The sequence below is a fragment of the Epinephelus fuscoguttatus genome, linkage group LG17 (assembly GCF_011397635.1).
Source record: "Epinephelus fuscoguttatus linkage group LG17, E.fuscoguttatus.final_Chr_v1".
Classification (NCBI taxonomy): Eukaryota; Metazoa; Chordata; class Actinopteri; order Perciformes; family Serranidae; genus Epinephelus; species Epinephelus fuscoguttatus.
The window spans coordinates 12,492,063-12,508,453 of NC_064768.1; the positions used below are offsets into that span (position 1 = coordinate 12,492,063).

Sequence of the window (16,391 nt, forward strand, 5' to 3'; positions counted from 1 at the left end):
GCTCTATAAATACTCTGACTCCTGAAACCCTGTCCCATCAATCAGCAGCCACTGGCTCCTCTAAACAGCTGCCTAGCACTCTGAAAACTTAAATAACTGATGCTCACAAAGCAGGAGAAGACTATAAGAAGATAATGTTTTCAAGTAGATGTTCGTAATGTCATTAAGAAATGGCAGTGAACAGGAACTGTGGAGGTCAAACTGGGGTCTGATGAAAACTTTCTGAGAGAGCTGCTCGTAGGATTGTTAGAAAAGGCAAATCAAGACACCCGACTGCAAAAGACCTGCTGAAAGATTTATCAGACTCTGGAGTGGTAGTCCACTGTTCTACTGTGCAGCGACACCACTACAAATATGACCCTCGTGGAAGAATCATCAGAAGGAAACCTTTCCTGTGTCCTCACCACAAAATACAGCATCAGAGGTTTGCAAGCCTGGTGCTTTTTGGAAACAAGTCCTGTGGACTGATGAAGCTGAAACAGAACTTTCTGGACACAATGACCAAAGGTATGTTTGGAAAAGAAAGGATGCAGTTTAATCTAATTAAGTTTAATTTGATTAATTTAATTTTAAATTTAACCAAAAGAACACCTGTCTGGCTCTGTTAAGCACAGGGTTGAATCGATCATACTTTGGGCTTGTGTTGCAACCAGTTGCACAGGGACCATTTCAAGGGTTGAGGGAAAAATGGATTCAGTTAAATTCCAGCAAATTCTTGAAGCAAACATCACACCATCTTCAAAAAAGCTGAAGATGAAGAGAGGATGGCTTTTACAACAGGACAATGATCCTCGAACTCCACAATGGACTACCTCAAGAGGCTAAAGCTGAAGGTTTTGCCATGGCCCTCATCGCCCACCGACCTAAACCTCATTAGAAATTGGTGATAGACCTCAAAAGAGCAGTGCATGCAAGATGTCCCAAGAATCTCACGGATCTAGAAGCCTTTTGCAGGATGAATGAGCAAAAATCCTTAAAACAAGATTTGAAAGACTTAAACTGGATACAAAAACCATGCATGCCACTGTATCTATGCTCTCTTTAGACCCAGACTCCGTTGACAAAAACGGTCATTTTTACCTGGCTGAACACAGAAGCAGCTGGCCTACTGCTGCCTCAATCAGTTAGTTTCTGTTATTGCGTGACTTTGGTCTTAATTCAGATTCATCAAAGTCATACATTAATATATATATATATATATATATACCAACTGATTGAGGCAGTAGTAGACCAGCAGCTCCTGTATTTAGCGAGCCAAAATTGCTGTTTTTCTCAGTAGAGTTTGGCTTTGAGGAGAACATAGATAAGTTTCACTTTCAGTTTAGTTCCCTGTTAGAAAGGGCTGTCTGTGTTGGAAGTCCTGAAGATACAAGTGGATTTGGAGACTTGGATTATACTGCGGTTGTGTGAGAGTTTGTAAACAGATGTTTCGATGTATATTTGCTGTTATTAAACGCAGCCCCCTACGGCTTCAGTTCATCATAATTTTCTCCATTTTTAAATATGTTGTTCAACATGGAGGCATGCAGAAAAACTAAGTTGTGTTCATAAATTTAATGTAATACAGGATAAATAATAGATATGCAACTCATCTTTTGGGTGGTAAGGTATTTCTTCAATCCTGTAATTGTATGTTTAACCCTAAAACAAACCGTGGATTGAGGTGATGACCAGAAAACAAAATAGGTCAAAATAGGTCCTCACAAAGATAGAAGTACTGGGACACACACACTTACACGCTGCGACTCACTCCTTACTGTGTGTTAGGTAAGTGATGGTGTGAGGGATCATGTCTCCTGTCTGCTGTGTAAGTCAGATCAGCTTTTATAGGTCAACGCTTTCTAGGAGGAACACACACGCACACCTCCCACCACACACACACACACACACACACACACACACTTCACACCACACACACACACTTCACACCACACACACACACACACACACACACCTCACGCCACACACTTCCCTACCTACACACTGTCCTCTCCCCACACTCCTCTCTCCATCTCTCTCTCCGTCTCTCTTTGTCAATGTCTCTCTCTGTGAAGGGAAAGAGACCTAAGCTTTTCTGTTCTGCCTGTTTTAACTTCCTACACACATCACTGTGGTTTGCCTTCACTGTAAAATAAGACTCTTAAGCAACTGACACTAACTGATTTTCTCATCCTCCTGGTATAAGAGCGCCTTGATTTCAGGGAGAAAAGCTCTTTAAAGTAGTGAAGTCTTTCTTTTTTTTTCACTTAAAATACAGTGTCGCTTACACTCATCACTACACACAGAGCCTACCATCCCTTTTTTGTACTGAAGTATTGTTTGTAATGCAACATTTTGAAACTGAATGAAAACAGAGATTAATGAAGACAGTCAGGTGTCATCCTGTTTGCTATCAATCCACTAACCTCATTTTACAGTGCATTGTGTACACAGCTCCTCCATGTTATGGAAATACTCCTCTGGCTGTGATTCAGTCTAGATGAGTAGGTAACCAAGGAGGAAGTGGGTGTACTCTTATGTATATTTCAATGGCTTTTTGGCTGATAGGTGGGTATACTGTTTATGGCCAGAAAAAGAGGTGGGTATACCCCAAATACGCACTATACCCTTCACTTGGTAACGGGCAGTATAGAGTTACAAAGTGGGAAGAACTCTTTCATGTTTCCAGCAGGGGCAATTGCTCTGAGACATCAAGGGAGGCCGAACTTCCCCTAAAATTTCGTAGAAGAAATGGTCAAATATGCACTATTGAATTTACATTAAAATAAGAATTTACATTGCGTTAAACATGCGCTATGGTGCGTTTAACATCATGACTGTGATGTTCAAACATCAGCTGTTTATCACCAGTTTTCAAACACGACCTCCCTGTCATACATTCTCGTGTCGGCACAGTGGATGCAGAGCCTCCAAGCATTCCTATGAGACAGCGCTGAGCAGGTTTTTTCATGCAGCAAAGTGAGATGGTCGGCAATGACTTCCAGGGAGGCTCAGCTTCACTGGGACCTAATGGAGCGGTAGGCGGGAGAGGATGTTCGGTGTATGCATGATGATTGGAGGAATTGTCTAAAAGGCCGAACCCCTTTGTGACTGACAGTGCTTCGCATTTCGAGCTCAGTCCCATGTGGATATTTGCGAGTGGACTCTTCTGACAGAGTACCATCCATAGTTCCTTATTTCCATAAGCGATATAGCTCATTTTCACCACAGTTCAGGTGTTTAAACCCATCTGAAAATCTTTGAGGTGTGTTTTGACAGATTTTATGATGTAAACTTAAAGTGAGCTTCCCCTGTTTGAAAGACCAGCAGCTGCCACTGGTTTCCCAGAGACTGTTAAGGGTATGTGTGGATCCTTAAAAAGGTCAAAAAGGTCTTTGAGAAATTCAGCAGCAATGTTTCTTTCCACATTGCATCAACCTGATGTATACTTTTATCCATATCTATCTATCTATCTATCTATCTATCTATCTATCTATCTATCTATTCTTGGATGAGAGGCTCATGCTTGTGAAAGTGAAAGATGTAAGCATCAGTGGTGTCCTCCCTGGCTGAACTAGCGTAGCTTGTGGTGCTAGGTGAGCTAGCAGTAGATACATGCTACCTTCGGAGTAGTTACATGATTGGCAGATGTCGTTCAGTAGCAAGAAAATAGTTCCCATGTAAAACTGCGCACAACAAAGTCTGTGGATTATCTTGAGTAACCAGGTCATGATTTCTGGAAAGAGACATTGCTGTTGAGTTTTTCAATTGTATTTTTTGGCACTTTGAGCCCTGCAAGCTAAGTGCCATCTAGTTCTGTAATATTCAAGAGAACGCAGACATCTCTACTGCCAATATCTTGAACACTCAGCAACTCACACCAAAATTACATAGATAAAAAAAAAAGCATTTTTAGCATTGTATTTTTAAGATTGTGGTTAACTGTTCCTTTAAGTTTACAATATGTATGAATGTTTCAGTTTAAACTATGAGATGATGTCTTCACTTATGAGGAATCACAAGATGAAACATTACATATAATACCAATTGTTCTTCAGTATCAACCCAGTCCAAGTTCTTGATAATGGTAACGGGATTTAGGAAGTACCATGAACAAATTATCTTGATAATGCTAAGTTTAAGACTGCCCCAAGGGTCTCTGGGTATGAAGCTAAGTATTATTATCTCTGTGAGCCAGGATCTAGATGATACCATCCATTTTAATGGATGGAGTCACAACAGCCAATATGCGACACGTATCGACTGAGACGAGGAGAGAAGCAGACTTTTTAAATTGCTGACAGCTTCGGTGGGAGTTTACTGCAAGTTTGATGAACTGAATTGTAAACAAGTTTAGTGCAAGTTTACCGACATTGGACACAGTGTATTGTGTTGTGAGGCAGCTCTGGGGATTCTGAGCAAACCAGATGGTGTCAGACATCTTTATAAACATGGAGTGTTTACTGAACAAACCAACTGGGCACAGGCTCAGGGGCCCAGAGTTTCAGCCGTCCCCCTCTCCCTGGCCTTCACCTGCAAATGTCACTGAAATTAACATGTAGAGACCTAAAGACTTAAAAATGACTACAAAGAGACACTAATGACTGTCTAACTAGAATAACTACAACAAGGGAGCAAAACAACCACAGACACAAAATGACGGAAAAAAACAAAACATGTCATATCCTCAAAGAGACACAAAACAACCAAAAAATACACATTACCTCAAAGAGACACAAAACAACCAAAAAATACACATTACCTCAAAGAGACACAACACCACTACAAGGAGACACAATAAAAACAAGAGAAAGCAGCACAATCACCACAATGCCTGTGTGTTTTGCTCCTTTGTAGGAGAGGTGGTGGGGCCTTCTGCATGTCTGTGCCCAGGGGCCCATTATCTCATATTCTGCCCATGTTGTAAATCACAGGTTGCATGATAGGAAATGAACTAACATCTCTCCCCCTTTTTCTCTTTCAGACCCCCCCTCTGTATCCATAGAGGGTTACGACAACAACTGGTACGTCGGCCGTTCAGACGCCGTGCTGGTCTGCCTCGCCACCGGCAACCCCAAGCCCACCACCTTCACTTGGACTGCGTAAGAATCACACTCCGTCCATCTGTACATGTTGACACGTCTCATTCCACTACCCTCAGAGAGAGTGACAGAATTTCTAATTGTTGCTATAATCATGACAGCAGCGCGCACAACAACCCTTCCTCTTTAATGATCATTCTTAGTAATTTTTTGATAAACACAAATGCTCTAACATCTCATCCTGATGGACAGATGGCATGCTGTGTGTAGTTTTTTTATTAATTTTTTTTATGAATACTGAGCGGGGAGACACAACGGCTGTTCACGCGTCTCTGATTTGACTCACATTAATACTGTCTTTGAATATCACAGTCACAAACCGTTTCTTCTTGTTTGTCATCTCTATCTTTTCCCATCTTTCTGCTTCTTATTTTCTCATTTTCCTCCTCTGTCTTTCTCTCTCTCTCTCTCTATCTCTATCTCTTTCATCGATTTGTCTTTTTGATTTTCTTTTGCTTCATCTTATTTTATCCAATATCTCACAACATATGGTCTCCTCGCTGCTTTTTCTTACATTTTCTCCCTCCCTCTCTCTGTCCTTTCTCCTCTCATATCTCCTTTCTCTCTCACTTCACTACCTTACTCCCCCTTTATTCCTTCCACCCATCCCTTTCTTTCTTTCCTTCTCTTCATATCCCTCCTAATCCCCCCTCTCCAGGGCGTCTGGTGCTCTACCAGACACGGTGGAGGTTAACGGTGAGAAGTTGACAGTGAAGAAGGTGGACGACGCCGTCAACACTACTTTCATCTGCGAGGTCAAGAACAAGCATGGGGCCAGCAGGCACCAGATCACCACCATCGTCATCGGTGAGTCCATCAAACCACTTACAACACACACAAGCAGACATATATACATGCTGTACATGTGTGGAAGTGTGTACAGATGCACACAACAGTAGAGATGCATGTATATTTACCTGCAAATGCACAGATGAACACACACAGGTGACACAATGTAACATCCCATCAAACACAATGGGACAGTTTCCTCAAACAGCATACACACACACACACACACACACACACACCAAACACAAATCCCACTAGTTAGCTGATTCTACTCTACAAATTATCTCGTACCTGCACATGGTCTGTTGTGTGCACCTTGTCATGTGCACACTCAAATAGACTTTTGCATGCACATACAGGCCGCTGCCCTCCTCAGACATGCAGATACACTTGCACACATGCATGCACAGAAACATAAATCTCTCTCACACACACACACACACACACACACACACACATATGCTGGGATCAGGGCTGATCTGAGAGCTGCAGGGATGCTGGTCTCTCTCAGTCTTCACATTGGATATTTTTTTCGTCTCTTCCTCCTTGCTGGCTGTCTTTCAGCAAAGCGCGGCAGAGGCTTTTGATTGACCCTTTCCCCACAGCAGGGTCAAATTGCAGGACAAGGGCCAACTCGAGATGTTTATAACTTCAGATCGAAACCACTCTCTTGAAACTGGGATCTATACGGCCACGCTGCGACCTGGAAACTGTAGCTCTGCTGGACGTAAATTAAATGTGAATGGTGGTTTATGAGTCTAAGGGGAGGCCCTTGTTGTAGTGTTTTGGCCCTGCGGTGGACACGATGGTGTTGAGATTGTTGGAGGGTTTCTAAATTCTTCCATGGGGTTCAAGTTGGTGTGAGCCAGTTCGCCCAGGTTTGTTTTTCTTTTTTTCTTCCTTTTTTTTTTTTTTACCTTCTTTGCATCCACTTTTTTTTTTTTTTTTTTGCATAACTACTAACACCTCCTAAGCAAAATCGCTCTATTTTTCTTTGAAGTTTTCTTTCCTCTATTACCTTTGATTCTCCCCTTCTGTCTGGTAAGAGTATATCAGCTGTGTATGCATGCACTCTTGATCTTTGTGCTGGGTCTTGACTTTTGACGTTTTCTAGTACAGTGATTCGGCTTCTGTTGCCACGGTGTTCGGTCGGGGTGTTTTTCCTTTCCCTCTGCCCTGTGACACTTTCACACATTGATCTGACAAACACACGCACATACACTGGCACTCACAAACCCAGAAACATGTCCGCATGCTGAAATGCCTCACTGCACATCAGCAGGCAGGCCTCAAAACCTGTTAGAGTGTCTTTTTTATCACTGTGTGTGTGTTCACACAGTGTTGCACTCCACACTGCCTGCTTGACTGGTCAAAATGCTTTCCTCCCTTCCTCTACAACTCGTTTTTGAGGAATTAATTGGAATAATCACCATGCTGAGCTTACAACAAAACAACAACTAAAAAAAACTTCTACTCTTTTGCCAAAAGACAGAGAGAAAGCTACATTTAGAAAATCTGTGGGAAATCGAAGCTGGAGATTTGAATTGTCTCCTCTGAGAACAAAGATGCTTTGTAGCAAGGCAGTGTGTTGGGAGGGATGTGTGGGAGGTTCAGAAGTGGCTAAGCTGCTACTGTTCTTGCTGGAAGCCTAGCAATGTGACTGACTCAAAAGTATCAAGGAGGGTACACTTTCCCCTTCTAGCGCACACACACACACACATACACACACACGTAAGCCTAACACACTGAAATCCTTTACAGACACATGTAAAATCTCTGCACGTTACTCACAAAGTACACACACATGCTTTGAACTCTTTGAGGACTCGCACATTTTTTATCTTTCCAAGTACCTGAGATCAAGCCCAGACTTTGTGATCCATCCTCCTCTGTGCTAAATGTGTCCTTGGTGTTTCACGGTTTGCTTGTGTTCCGCCACAGTGAAATGACTGGATGTGTATAAAGTAACATAGTGACTTAATCTCTCAGTTTACTTACAGAAGGTGAGTGCCAGAGCTCTAAGCTGGCGAGGTGTGGGCTGACAGAGTGCTTTGCTGAGTGAACAAACAAAGACAGCAGCTTTTTTTTACTGTTTTGTTTGGCACTTCAGCTGACACACTCATCCAAAGTGACTCTGCACAAGTACATGGGGAGTCGGTGTATTGCTCAAGGACTATTCGACACAACTTAAATGACAAGTGTTTGGTTATTGTAGTAATAATAGCTGAGACCTGCATTTGCACGTGGCACACTCTTCAACCAACCTGCCACCTGTTTGTTGTTGTAGAAATCCTCACTTTGTGTGTCTGTGCTGCTTTTTAAATTCATATTTTATCATTTCAGCACTACTTGATTCTTTAAAGTATCAGCTTGACAAAGCCTAGCTTTTGCTTTTATTAAATTTGTCTAATTCTACTTGGTGTCAATTGGTAAGACTATTTTTTAGGCTGGCGGAGAATGAAAACAGGCTTGGACTTTTTAATTAGACTCACTACTCTCAATTAGCTCATAATTTAATTCCAGGAATATGTATTTATGTGTCCACAGGTGAACCTTGATCTCCAAACCCATACACTAGTCAAAAGCCTAAAGACAATCTATCAGGCTCATTTCCAGGTTCATACTTGCATTATAGGTTTCTACAAGAATATGTTTACATGCTTTAAGTGGTCAAAAAACACTTTATTTTCCAGATATTGTCTGTGCTGGAACACATGTAATTATCTTCTGTCACAAATGCTCCACCCAGTCTGCTTTGATAAGTCAGCATTCTTGGGTCCTGGGTCGTTTCAGCTGGTGAATGACCGTAACGTAGTATGGCGGCACTGTCTCCCATTAAAAAATCGCCAATAAAAGCTGCCTCATACAAACAGGCATGTTCCAGTGGGAACATAATCCAAAATCATCAGTGACCATGATTAAATGTTTCCCTGACGTTAGCATGTAGCTAAAAGTAGCAGTATACCTGCGGCTGGGAAGTGACTGTTTAAAGCAACACTCTTTTCAGTGAAAAATCAGTATTAATAGCTTCTAAACAAACAGGACATGACCCAGCAGGAATATGCTCCGAAATCAGATCAGGGAGACATTAACATCATCAGCAACCATGATTGCATGTTTTCCTGACATTAACTACAGATGACTGTAGGAAGTATAGCAGCACTTTCTCCAATTAAAAAACACAGATAAAAGCTTCGAAACACAACTGGACATGTTCCAGCAGGAATCTGAAATCAGCAACAACCTAAATTACATGTTTCCCTGATGTTAGCATGAAGCTACGTGTAGCAGTGTAGGCTACTTGATGTAAACAGTTGCAGTAGCGTGCCTGGAGCAGGTATCCACAGAAATAAATTAATCTCAAGCTGAAGTCAGCTTGATGCCAAATTGGAAACAGAGTATTCAGAACAATCTTGATCAGAACAATCAGAACAAGCCTGAGGTTTTTTGCTCCCAGTTATTACTTTTAGGTAGAGTTACCACATTGTTTGAAACTCAGGCCACATTTAATATGAACATGTGACATCTATATATATAAAGAATATATATAAAGAAAAAGCAAAATATGTCCCCTATAACCACTCCACCATAGGGTCAGATATTTAGCTCTTAAATGCTACAACAAGATTATGCTAGGAGGAATTGCACAGTGAATTTTACAAGTTTTTGTGTTGGTCCCTGTAAAATAAAAATACGCCTGAACCACTACACTATAAAGTCATATTAAGTATTTATTGGCCACACTAGTCTTGTCAAGACCATGTTAATACCTACTAGTACCGCAAACATGTATTAAATAAACTCCTTTTTGTGGTTACAGCATGATCAAAAAATTACTACCAAAATAACTGGGCCACCAGCTCACTCTCCTGGGCCAGTCATCACAACCACAGCCCAATGACCATTTACAATCTCTTTCTTTTGCATCAGACTGAATCTAAAGGCAGCTTACCAGGAAAATCTCCCAACACTCCAGATGGCCAGTCTGCCACTAGTAGTGAATCACAAAACGACTACATCATTAGACTCACCTTTCTAAAAGCCATTATATACACAGCTGAATGACTCATTCTGCAACATGTGTGTTACTAATTAAAGCCCACATCATCGGTTAAACCACTAAACCCACTGAACGAATTAATCATATATCTCATAATGCCTCTCTGAAAAGTTCTTTACAGCCATCACAGAAAATCAACGTTTTTATAATTTGAAAGAAAACAAGTAAGTTCAGCAAATGAGCTTCTAAACAAAGCTTTAGCAACCAAATTGCTGAACCATCTTGACATTTTGTGCTTGTGCCATAAAGAGGTTTAGTGTTATAATGATCAGTGTGTATGCTCAGCTCAAATGGTTTTCTGAGGAAAGCAGGGCACAGTTAAAGCTGTTTACCTTGATAACATGTTGGATTACTGCTGATTTGCACAAACAGCAACTTCTCCTTTTATTCTTCTTTCCATCAAACCAGCTCAGTGGCCATTCCTCCCTGCAATTTTTAAAAAACCATCTGCGAATAAAATAGCACTCATACTGTCGTATCATGTTATGTAGACAATTTTGCTGAAACAAATCACTGCTAACAAAGCACCACTAACCTTGATTAACCTTGCTGCATTGCATTCCCTGCAGCTTGTTCACAATAAAACCCTCCCAGTGCTTCAACAATTGAAAATCTCCTTGTACTGAGACAGCACTGAGAGCTAAACACAGCAAGACATTTTGAAACGGTGCTTTCTCTGTAGTCACTGGCTGTACTATGCATGTATTGAGCCAATTAGTTTAGCACAAGACACAGCTCTGGTTGAGGAAGGAGACCATTACGAGTTGGCCCCAGCTGACCTTTCTACCAAGCAGGCTGATAATATCGGCACGGTTATCTTCTGCTGTGAGGTTGCAGTCAAAATGCACATAATCATGGCTCAGTATGCCATGGTGCAGCTGAACCGTGCCATACTGTGAATCTGTGATTAGTTTGTTGTGACTGCTGATTACAGCTTTTTTATTTGGGAGTGCGGCATGGAAGTTATCATTATCATAGAAAGTTGTTTTCTCAAGAATTCAGAGACACAAAAATGGCTTGACATCTACCTATTGGGTTCATTTTCAGGTTCATACTTGTATTTCAGATTTCTACGAGAACATTTTTATGTTTTCATGTTAAGAAAACACTTAATTTTCCTCATACTGTCTGTGCTGGAACACCTGTATTCACCCTCTGTCTGAAACACGTTGGTGCCTGTCTCTTTAAGTCCCGCCTCAAAAAAAAAGATAAGTCTCCTCTGATTGGTCAGCGTTTCTAAATGATCTTCATGTGAGTCCTCAGCATTTTGTAATTTGGATAATCACTAATGCAAGTTTCCGGACCAAATTTTTTTACTACCAGACAAGATCAAACAGATTAAAATCCTGAGTTGGGGAGAAATTAACAGCTTCAGCAACCAGGATTAAAGATTGGGAATGACTGTGTATAGCGGCAATGTCTCCTTTTTAAAAATCAACAATAAAAACTACTTAACACAATTGAACATGTTCCAGTAGGAATATGATCCAAAATTCCAGAGAAATTAACATCAGCAGCCAAGATTACATGCTTCCCTGAGGTTAGCATATAGCTACATGTAGCAGTGTACTTGTAGTGGGGAATGACTGTAACAAGAATAGCGACACTTTCTATTGTGAAAAGATCACCAGTAGAAGCCTTAAAACACAAGCGGACATGTTCCAGCAGGTATATAATTCAAAATCAACCTCAGTAACCACTTACATGTTGCCTTTACGCTAGCATGTATTTAAATGTACGTTAGTAGTCTACTTGTCACCAGGGAATGACTGTAACAGAGAATAGCAACACTTTCTCCTGCTAAAAGTTGCCAATAGTAGCTTCTAAACACAACTGTACTTGTTCCAGTAGGAATATGATTCGACATCCAGGAGCAATTAACAACATCAGCAACCAAGTTTACATGCTTCCCTGCCATTAGCATGTAGCTACATGTAGCAGTGTACTTGCAGCCAGGGAAAGCCAGGGAATGACCATGTATACAGTAGTGGTACGCTGTTCTATTAAAAATCACCAATAAACACAACTGGACATGCTCCAGCAGGAATATGATTAGAAATCTGAAAGAAAGTAACAACAGCAACCAATGTTTCCCTGATGTTAGCGTGTAACTACATGTAGCGGCGTATATAGTGTAAACACTTGCAGTAGCGTGCCTGGAGCAGATGACCATACAAAGAAATCCATCACAAGCTGACATTAGCTTATTTTGAAAGTATAAAAAACCTTGGAAACAGTATTCAGAACAATCTGAAGCCTGAGGTTTTTGCTCACAGGGATTACTTTTAAATATGCTTACCTCATTATTTAAAACTTTTCATGTTAACATTGCAACATTATATACAGTATAAATGATGGGAAAATAGGAAAAGTAATATACAACTCTTTCACAAAGTACCTTGAGTAAAACCAAAACATGTCTTTAGATCAGAGTGAGCCTGCTTTTGTTCAGTTAACATCTGTGTTTCCTCAAGAAAAACCATCGCGAGCAAACCACTTTCCACTAACTGTACTGAAAGAATCCAGCTCTCAGCATGAGATCTAAACTGTCAGGCGTGGAAGGCCCCAGCTCTCAATAATGTAACAGTTAATACCCCGGCACTTTGTGTACACAGGCCCAACACACCCTGCTAATTTCCCTGCTGAGAACTGTTAACAGCTCCTCTCTGTTCTGTTTAATGGTAGATGAAAGCGCAGTGCTGTCTGGCTTTTCTGCTGCCGTCAAGCAGCCGTCACGTGTCATGATTTCTCCTCAGCCTCTACTGGGGCCACAACTTAAAGGAAGAAAAGATGTGGGGTTGCACTGGAAAAAAATAAAGGGAGATTTAGGGGAAGAGAGGTGAGGCAGGAGGAATAAGAGACTGAAGGGAAAGCAGGAAAAAAAAGTAGGAGGATGAGGTAAGGAAGGAGGTGGGGAGGGAGGTAGAGGGATGAAGAAGAGTTGAAGGAAGAGCTTGGATGGCACTTGGGGGCATTTTGGGAAACACACACACACACACACACACACACACACACACATACACACACAGTCCATTTCTCTCTCATGTATCCTGAGCTCTCAAGAGTAAACGCTAAGACAGCTAGAGATTTTTTTCTTAAGTGTTTTGCTGACGAGAGTGAAATGTGTACAGCAGCCAACTTAACCTCTACACACACATACACACACACGCCCCACCCTCAACTCCCATCCGTTCCCATGCACATGATGCCAGCTATGCATGGCTTGCTTGGTTGCCACGGCGCCAGCTGGATCTGCCCAGCACACCATGCACATAGAGGGAGGGGGAGAGGATGTTGGCAGAAAAAAAACTATTGGAGTGGAGGATGGGAGGGAATATGAGGTGGGGTGGGCAGCAGAAAAAAAGACAGAGATTGCAGAAGGGCTGAAAACTGAGATAAAGGCAAGTGTTGGGGGTGGGGAGGGTGAAAAAAAGCAGAGAGTGATGGAGAGGCACAAACAGAGGTAACAGCAGGAGGAGAGTGGCAGGAAGGTCCTCTACAAACTCTCATGACTCCGGGTCCAGTTTGAGAGAGCAAACTGGCAGGAGGCTGTGACCCCCTCTGTCCTCTACCCCTCCTCCCATCACTCCAACCCCCCCATACATCCAGTCCTTTCATGGGGAGTCCAGCTGGCACTGGGCTGGGGGCTGTTGCTGCCGTTCAAATACACACACACACACACACACACACACACACACACACACACACACACACACACACACACAGTCACATCTGAGGGGACCAGTGGAGAAGCATTTCCTGGATTGCCTGCGGCAAGCGAGATAGCTGTCCACCAGAAAGGCACATACTCACTTTGCAGATACAGACACACGCACATACATATACACACACTGTTTCACACATGCACACACGGACAAATTGGACCATGCAGCTCTGTGCATAAAATAATCAGATGATCTAGTTATTGGGGGAAAATGCTGGCACTGACTCTCTGGGACAGAAACCCTGGGCCAACCTCTGCACAGGCTTAATGAAAAACACATAGTGTATGCAGATACACACAGATGGGGCTGAGCGATAGTGGAGTATTTGCAACAGTATAATATACTCTCAATATTACTTTCTTTCTGATTGGCTGGCACATGTCCCTTAAAGTAATATGACCTCAAACAAAGATCTGTTCAACAGCCCAGCCATCAGTGTGCAGAGTGTTGGATGTTCAACTGCAAATTGAAAATGTTGCATAGCCTTTTACTTTCTGTCAAACGACACTCATTAAGTGTTGAGCACCCTAGATGAGAATTAACACAAGTCCTAGTCCACAAGTGTTGGCCTCTGCCAGGGTTGCCCCTTGTCACCTATCCTGTTTTTGATATTCATGGACAGGATCTCGAGGCGCAGCTGAGGGTAGGAAGGGGTCCGGTTTGGGGACCTCAGGATTGCATCCCTGCTTTTTGCAGATGATGTGGTTCTGCTAGCTTCATCACACCCTGACCTCCAGTATGCACTGGGACGGTTTGCAGCTGAGTGTGAGGCGGTCAGGATCAGAGTCAGCACCTCCAAATCTGAGGCCATAGTTCATAGTTCATAGAGTTACTGCCTGAAGCGAGGGAGTTCAAGTATCTTGGGGTCTTGTTGACGAGTGAGGGTAGAATGGAGTGTGAGATGGATCAGCAGTTTGGTGCGGCTTCTGCAGTGATGCACGCACTGTGCCCTACCATCGTGGTGAAGAGGGAGCTGAGCCGGAAGGCGAAGCTTTCAATTTACTGGTCCATCTACGTCCCAATCCTCACCTATGGTCATCAACTTTGGATAGTGACCAAAAGAATGAGATCGCGGATACAAGCAGCCGAAATGAATTTTTCCTCCATGTGGTGGCTGGGCTCAGCCTTAGATATGAGTAAGGAGCTCAGACATCCAAAGGGAGCTTGGATTAGAGCCGCTGCTCCTTTGCGTTGAAAGGGGTCAGTCGAGGTGGTTTGGGCATCTGATAAGCCTGCCTCTCCGCCTCCTGTTAGAGGTGTTCTGGGCATGTCCCACTGGTAGGAGGCCCCGGGTCAGACCCAGAATATGCTGGAGGGATTACATATCTCATCTAGCCTGGGAACTCCTTGGGTTCCCCCAGGAGGAGCTGGAAAGTGTTGCTGGGGAGAGGGATGTCTGGGGCGCTTTGCTTTGCCTGCTGACCCTGCGACCTGGCCCCGGATAAGCGGATGAAAATGGATGAATGACTTTTATGACTCGTTTTCTTTTTATTACATACTAGCTTGTTCAGCACAGCCTCAAGAGGGTGCAACCCTGTGTTTCACTGCACATATTCAATCAGCATGTGGCAAATAAAACCTTTTTAAATCTTGAATACGTGGCATTTCCCCTGCTTGATTTGTATTTGGCTCTCTCTTGTCAGTTATGTTTATATATCCGGAGTGACTATATAAAGATGGATGACGTGTCTTCATTTCCTCCCACTGTGCAAAAGTGAAGCCAAAATATCTGGGATGCAGCCGCTGCCATCTTGCGCTAGTGATGTCATTAGGAGCCAGAGTCTGCGCAGTAGCAATTGGGAAATGGAGCCGCGGTATTGAGCTAGCTGTTAATAGACCCATCAGACCCAACCATGAGTCAAACACAGCTGTCAATCATGAGGTCAAAACCCATTTGTATAGCATTGAATAACTAATTAAAATCAAATTAATCAGAAAAAACCCTTAAAAATACATCTGCATGATAACAACTATCTAAAATGACATATACCAATGATGAGAAAAATGTATTTGACATGTGCTTCAGGTTTTTAGTTTGGCCCATGTCCCATCTGCTAACATGGATTGGGAGGGGTTTATGGACTGTATTGCATCCAGGCAAAGGGGGGCAATAAAGATGTTTTGGCTCCACTTGTAGGGAGTTGTCCTGCTGCAATCTTTATACGGTCATTGATCAGGACACCTTGTCATGTGTTATTGCAGAAATTGTGTTACATGCTTTATAGAAATTTCGTTATTTCAGTTTTTACTGTGCTCACATCTAGACCTCAAAGTTCCACAGTAATCAGAATTCAGCACTGAATGTTTGTAGTGTCCTGGTTTATATAGTCTTGTTAATAACTTGTTACAGGGACCTGCACAGTTCTGTTAATTCATACAGGGTGAGCCATCCATATAAAATTCTGTCTCGCTTTATCCCTCTCTCTGTGTCTCTCTCTCTCTCTCTCTCTCTCTCACACACACACACACACACACACACACACACACACAGTACAGGCATAAACCTGTAGCTAACTGCCATGTCTCTGCAGCTTTTGGGGGCTTCCTGTATATATGATGTGCTGCTACAGTAACAGACAGGAAAAGGCCGGCTGTTTAGGCTACCAGTCAAATCCCATCTAATCTTTACGTCTTGATGGAGCTGATTCAGTTTCGTCTAGTTTTGGCCTCAGGCCACAGAACTGTAACATCTGATTGAGTGAAATGCAGAGGGAAAACAAGAGCAGCGTGCCCTCC

At 42.5% G+C, this 16,391-nt stretch overlaps 1 protein-coding gene across 3 annotated transcripts in view; it reads left to right on the forward strand.

The window, feature by feature from the left end:
* The window catches only part of pvrl2l (PVR cell adhesion molecule related 2 like), a 438,280-nt gene that overhangs the window by 207,880 nt on the left and 214,009 nt on the right, over positions 1-16,391 (forward strand). For all 3 annotated transcript variants that reach the window (XM_049603245.1, XM_049603247.1, XM_049603246.1), the window contains exons 5-6: positions 4,964-5,081; positions 5,740-5,888. In XM_049603245.1, the coding sequence (XP_049459202.1) occupies positions 4,964-5,081; positions 5,740-5,888 (267 nt within the window). The remainder of the gene's footprint in view (positions 1-4,963; positions 5,082-5,739; positions 5,889-16,391) is intronic.